This window comes from Natrix helvetica (genome assembly GCF_964273705.1).
Source record: "Natrix helvetica genome assembly, chromosome: Z".
Lineage (NCBI taxonomy): Eukaryota > Metazoa > Chordata > Lepidosauria > Squamata > Natricidae > Natrix > Natrix helvetica.
Genome location: NC_138554.1, coordinates 47,832,340 through 47,838,961, shown reverse-complemented (window position 1 = coordinate 47,838,961; position 6,622 = coordinate 47,832,340). Strand labels below are relative to the sequence as shown.

At 39.1% G+C, this 6,622-nt stretch overlaps 1 protein-coding gene across 2 annotated transcripts in view; it reads right to left on the bottom strand.

Annotated features, from left to right (window-relative positions):
* Positions 1-1,320: 1,320 nt before the first annotated feature.
* The window catches only part of TOP2A (DNA topoisomerase II alpha), a 48,059-nt gene continuing 42,757 nt past the window's right edge, over positions 1,321-6,622 (bottom strand). For both annotated transcript variants that reach the window (XM_081932101.1, XM_081932102.1), the window contains exons 32-34: positions 5,741-5,796; positions 2,478-2,689; positions 1,321-1,684 (exon numbers count right to left, since the gene is read on the bottom strand). In XM_081932101.1, the coding sequence (XP_081788227.1) occupies positions 1,541-1,684; positions 2,478-2,689; positions 5,741-5,796 (412 nt within the window). In that variant the 3' untranslated portion in view covers positions 1,321-1,540. The remainder of the gene's footprint in view (positions 1,685-2,477; positions 2,690-5,740; positions 5,797-6,622) is intronic.

Here is a 6,622-nt window from a genome sequence, read left to right as displayed (position 1 = left end):
ATTGTACCCAATTATTAAGATTTTCTGCTTGGACTACAGGAAGCAATAAAGGAAAATAACGAGACCATTAAGTACCTAAGAATGCAGGTTTTCAGTAAAACTCCACACTTCCCTCAGTAGATGCATGATTAATTGAAAATGTGATGTCCTGAACTGAGTTTATTAAAACAATTATCAAGCTTGCACTCCACTGGAGATGTCTGCAGAAATCAATATATTCAGTTTTAGTTGTTTAGCACAGTGCTGATATTCCTCCCCTCCCAATGTTATTAGTGGAGGGACAGCTTTCCTTCTGTGAATAGAGGCAATGCATGCATTAGAATAGATTTGACTAGGGAAGATGAGCTTTGGAGAACAAGGAACACAGGTGCAGCATTTAACTTACAACTTTTTGTGATTAACTGGTAAACTCAGAAATAGCTGGAAATGATTTTGTATCTAATTAGAGGAAGGGAGGATTTAATAAAACATTTCCCATTGAAATGAAGAAAATAGCTAAACAATGCATAAGTGTAAGTATTCAGTTCATGATGCAGTTAGAGAACATTAACAAGTGCTTTTTTTGTGGAAAGGAATTCAGCAAGTATCTTACTGCATGGCTTCATTTTCCAGATTTCCTGGCTGTTAAGATGCCAGGCCCTCAAAAAACATTTACTGATTGGATCAGAGGACAAGACAATTGGTCCTACATTTCCATGAAGTAACCATATAATCACAAAAAGGCAATTACTTTCATGCATTGTAGTTAAGTGCAGCACTTGTGCTCCTTGTACTCCAAAGCTACTCTTCCTGGTCAAATCTATTCTAATGCATGGATAACCTTTATTGCCCAGCCTTATATTTTTTTATATTCTTGACTGAAGCAGAAAGCCTTCATGAGCCCCCCCCTCCCATCTTCCACACTTCAAATAGTGTCTGATACTCAGAGACTTCCTGACAAAGTGCCTATGTTTTTCTTGGCAAAGTTTCTCAGAAGTGATTCATCATTGCCTCTTTCCTAAGGGCTGAAAGAAAATGACTGGCCCTAAGTCAACAGGTGGGACTAGAAATCAGGGTCCTTGATTTCTAGCTGTACTGCCTTAACTGTTACATCAAGGTGGCTCTCACCATCCTGCTTTACAGTAATTTAAATGATAATTATTTTCATAAATGCTGCCTGGCATTTTTGTTTCCAAAGTGCATGCAAGGAATTTTAAAATGGCAATCTGGATAGAACAATCCATAGAGAACTTTGAGATCAGATGTTCTAATATCTGAATGCTGTCTTTGAGTCCAGAGAATAAAGCATATACATTTTACTATTGAAAGAAAGACATGAAATATTGTAAAATACCACTTTTTATTACTTATGATCTTAAAGAATAGAAACAACTGCTATAATTATAAAAAGCACAGAAAAATATTTACAGCATTAGAAAATCTACAATAACATTTTAGACCATCATAGTTAAAAGAAAAGTATTTGGAATCAATTTCTGTTTACTAAAAAGCTAATTTTTAACTACAATAAAAAGAAATGCAAATATATTTTGTCGTTAGATTAGAAGGACTCATCATCTGACTGCTCCAGATACTGAACTAGCTTCTTAGTGCGAAGTGATTTTTCACAGGGTTTGGGCTGACCAGGATTTTCCTCATCAGAGCTTAGATCAAGGACAAAGGATTCATCCACATCCTTGGATTTCTACAAAGCAAGAATAAAGAACAATAAAGAACTCTTAGGACAGTTCCATGCATAGCGCTGCAATCTTCTACATAATGGATGCCACAACAATCATTATAATATTCTAGGAAAAGAAATGGGGTGATAATATTCAGGATAAGGGGACTTAACAGAAATAATGATGCTAATGACTCAACACGCTATATCTTGCTCATCATCACAGTTTGTGCTTTCTTGAGCACCAGGAGATAAAAATCCATTGTGATATAACATCCTGTTACTAAACAGAAAGGCAGCAACTTTGGGGGAATGCTGAACACCAAGCTATTTTTCAAAAAGCTGAAATAATTCTGCTCTAATTTGGTGGAAGCATCTCCTTTTCATTTTCATAGTTGCTGTGATGGGCAGACAGGACAAATTGGAGCTTTATATCAAGATTAAAAAGCTCTGCAATAGTCCTTGGCTCTTTGTCCTTGCTTTACAAAGGCCTTAAGGAGAGGGTAAGATTTCTAGTTTATGCAATAAGCATCTAATCTAGGGAAAGATGAATTAGCATATTGTGACGTTACTTTTCCCAAATGACAAGTTAGGTTTGTTGCAGCATAGAAAGCTTCTACTCAGCATAAGAAACTCAGGCAAGTTATTTGCTTCAATTAATCCACATTTTTTTTGTTGAACTGCCTGAAAAATACATATATTTATCCTAAGCATGCCAAATAAAGTTTGTGGTCCATCGAAGTAGATTTAACCTAGGGCATCTTTTAAAATTATATTAAAAGATCAGAGATAGTGATGAAAATATGAACAAGCAAACCTTAAGTGCCATTCTTTTTTTAAGGCTTTGGCCAAAGTCAGAATCAGAGTCTTCACTACTGAAAGATGAAGACATCCTTCTTTTAGCAGCTTTCTTCATTTTGGTAAGCTTTTGGGGGATATCATCTAAATTGGAACCTGGATCCTTAGCCTTGCTGTGTTTTGTTTTTGCCTTTTTCTTAGTGAAAGGTTCCTGAACAGGAGGCTGGTTGTCTAAAGGAAGAGAAAATAATCTTTGTCAGCACCATATCTTTAGTTTTTTTCTACCAAGAAATACTGATAACAGCTTTGGAAATGCTTAATTCCTAATCAAGGAAAATAATTAAGTTGTACTTCCTAGTTGTTCAACTAGACAGGATTTTTTTTAAAAAAAAACCTAATTCCTGTCTAAGAAAGTATGGTAGAGGATAATTGTTTGCAGGTTCCAATCTTCCTTTGTGCACAACTCTGCATATTTCAGTTGGTGGTCTTTTCACTGAATTACACCAAGTGCTTAAGGATACATCTTTCCCAAGAATAACAGGAGTGCAAGCTTGTCCATGGAAATGGGAATATGGCTTCTGACAAATGAGCACAGGGCGGGGACCTTCCCTCCCATGTGTAAACTGTGCAGCCTATTCCTCCCTTGGATCCAAAAGACCTGATGAGATGTGCTATTTGTCTTACATGCCTTATAAAACTTATTGGAGGCTTTGTTATTGCATATGCTCTTCTACCAGTAGCTTGGGGGTGAATGTAATCATATTACATATACAATTGTAACATAGGGAACATATCCCACAAATTTATTTTATACATATTTAACAAATATTTAATTCAGTAACAGGAAAGAATTACTGGGGAATTCTCTCCATTGGCAGCTGAGAATACTTATTCAAGGATGTTATTTGATCTGCATAATATCTCCACGGTGCTACTCTCATACATTATATTTTACACATTATTTCCCTTCTATTAGAAAAGTATCAACAAAAATAAGACTCCTCTGTGATCCTCAGTCTCAAGAGTTAAGGTCTAATTGAAAGAGAAAACTCTCTGGTGTATTTATCAACAAGAGATTGTTTCTTGACTATCAAACTGATATAGAGGAGCAGGTAGGATGTAAACAAATGACAAACCAAGAGTGACCTGGAAAATGATTTATTAGATGTATAAGAGACTTGTTAAACCCTTGAAGAAGTCTGTATCATGGGATAAAAAATAATTATAGAGACATTTAATCCTACAATATTTGAATGATCCAAAAATTAAGGGTCTTAAAAGTTAAAGAAGTATAAAGGTAAAGGTTTCCTCTGTCCAGTTGTGTCTGACTCTAGGAGGCAGTGCTCATCTCCTTTTCTTAGCCTAGGGCAGTGGTCGGCAAGCCGCGGCTCGCGAGCCACACGTGGCTCTTTACACACTTTAATGCGGCTCTTCTGTGTGCCGGGCGCCCGCTCCCCTCCCTCCTCTCGGGCACTTCAAAACAAGCGCCCCTTTCCCTTTTTTCTTTTTGACCCACAATGATTAGGGAGGATCCTGAAGTCGGGCGGGGACGAGAAGCGAGGAGGCAGAAAAAGAAACGGAGGCTAAGGAGCTTCCCCCCCCCGCCCCCTCCCAGCAAAAATCTAACCGGGGAGCCGGGCAGGCAGTAGCAAATTGGCCGATCACGCTGCGTGATCGGTTAATTTGCTACTGCCCACGCGGCGTGATCGGCTAATTTGCTACTGCCCACCCGGCTCCCCGGTTAGATTTTTGCTGGGAGGGGGCGGGGGGGAAGCTCCTTAGCCTCCGTTTCTTTTTCTCCCTCCTTGCTTCTTGGGGCTCCACCAATGGGGGAGCAAGGCCCGCCCAGCGCCAGGCTTTGGGCTAACACAGAGGTCTGCAAAGTTGGCTGTTTTAAGACTGGTGGACTTCAATTCTCAGAATTCTGGGAGTTGAAGTCCACCAGTCTTAAGAGCCAATTTTGCAGATCCCTGGGCTAATATGATTGATGCCCTTGGTGGACTTCAATTCTCAGAATTCTGGGAGTTGAAGTCCACAAGTCTTAAAGCTGTCAGGTTTGAAGACCCCTTGGGGTTTATTTCCTAAAGGGTTAGGGATGCAAGGATCTTGTAACTTGACAGCTTTAAAACTTGCGTGCTTCAAATGCCAGAGTTTATTGAAACTAAAAACAGTGTACCATCCTATGTATTTTCGGTTTTAAAAATGTGGCTCTCAAAATAAATTTCAGTCGTGGTTTTGGCGAGATTTGGCTCAGTTGAAAAAAAAGGTTGCCCACCACTGGCCTAGGGAAACAGTGTGGTCCCACGACCATGTGGCTAACATGACTATAAACCAAGGTGCATTGTACACTGTTACTTTTCCACTAAAGTGGTACCAATTTATCTACTTGCATTTGCACGTTTTGTAACTGCTAGATGGGAAGAAACTGGGGTGAATAACAGAGTTCATCCCATCACATGCTGCTCAGGTCTCAAACCTGGGCTGTCAGCTTTCCAGCTGAAAACGACCGTTGACTTATCTGAACGGTCCTTCTATGTGCGCTGCGAGGGGAATCCAAGCATGGGTTAACTTTGTCCATTAGCCTAGAGACTGAGTTGCGTAATTGTTGACCACGCCTCCTCTGACTGCAGTACAAGAATATACTCAGGACGCAGGCTCTATAGACTTGGATATTTTTCTTTTCCTTTATTACACTTTATTTACTTCTTTTTCTTGCACTTTTTATTCTGTACTATTTTAAAGTTCAGTTTGTATTAGCTTTTATTATTGTAATCAAAAGTTTTAAATAAAATGTTACACACATACATGCCTTTCGATCAGAAAGGTCAGCAGCTGAGCTGTTCAAATCCCTAGCGCAGCGTAATGAAGTGTGCTCCTGTTACTTGTCCCAGCTTTTGCCAACCTAGCAGTTCAAAAGCATGTGAAAATACAAGTAGAAAAAATAGGGACCAACTTGGTGGGAAGGTGGCATTCCGTGCGCCTTTGGTGTTTAATTATGCCAGCCACATGACCATGGAGAAGTCTTCAGACAGCGCTGGCTCTTTGGCTTTGAAACAGAGTTGAGAACCACCCCCAGAATAGGGAACAACTAGCATATATGTACAAGGGGAACCTTTACCTTATACACTGCAGACATATTACAGACTCAGTTGTGTGACATAATACCTAGGGCTATGGTACTAACCTTGTGTTAAAAATGGCAATGGAGTAGGTAGGTGGAGAATGAATTCTGGCTTTTATAGATTAAACAGAGATTATGATACAAGTGAATGATATACTCACCCAAACTGCTCTGTACTTCTGTTGGTTTGGATTCAACTTCCTTTTCCTTTGTTTTCCTAAGACACAAATTCTGTATTAAATTATGCTTTTTCTTTGCAACAAGGCCAGCAATACATGGGCATAGACATTCCTAACTGGAAAAAATTAAAACTTTACCAAGAGAGTGCAATTAATTTTGGGATTGGTTTGCTCAAATGTTAAGATTTACTCCATTTTAAAATTATTTTCTTTTTAAAATCTTTCACCACTGCAGTGAAAGCAAACACCTGAAAAAAGTTGTGAACCTCTTACATTATTGTGGGGGGGGGGGGGGGGGTGAGGTGAGGGTTGGAAGTATAAAACATAAGCAACTTCTTGTAATATTATGGTTAAAACTAAAAGCAATATTTTTCATAGAACATTTGAACAACATATAATGCTGTCATTCATCTAGCAGAAAAATCAGGATAATACAACAAGGTTTGAATATGCTTACAATAGCAACACCAGGTCACTTTTGTCTGACCAGCTGATGAGATGTATGGACCTAAAGTTTGTGGAGCTCTTCATCAGCAAAATGTGGGAACTGGAAAGGCCCGTCTATGTTATGGTGCATCTATTCTGCATGCAGATGATTCCAGGGTCTAATTCCATAGATCCTTCTGACTTTGGATAACTGTCTAACATCCTGGAAAACAATTGCCTGTCTGCATATATCTGGGATGGGCAATTAATTTTCCCAAGTGGCCACATGAGAAATGGACTGTTGTGGAGCAACAGGACTGTGAAGATGTGTAGACATGCATGCGTGCACATATATAAATTGAAAAAAAAACAGCAGTTGCCCTCAAAATAAAAGCCTTGCAACAGTATTGTGCGCATGGCATAGGAGGGTCTACTGGA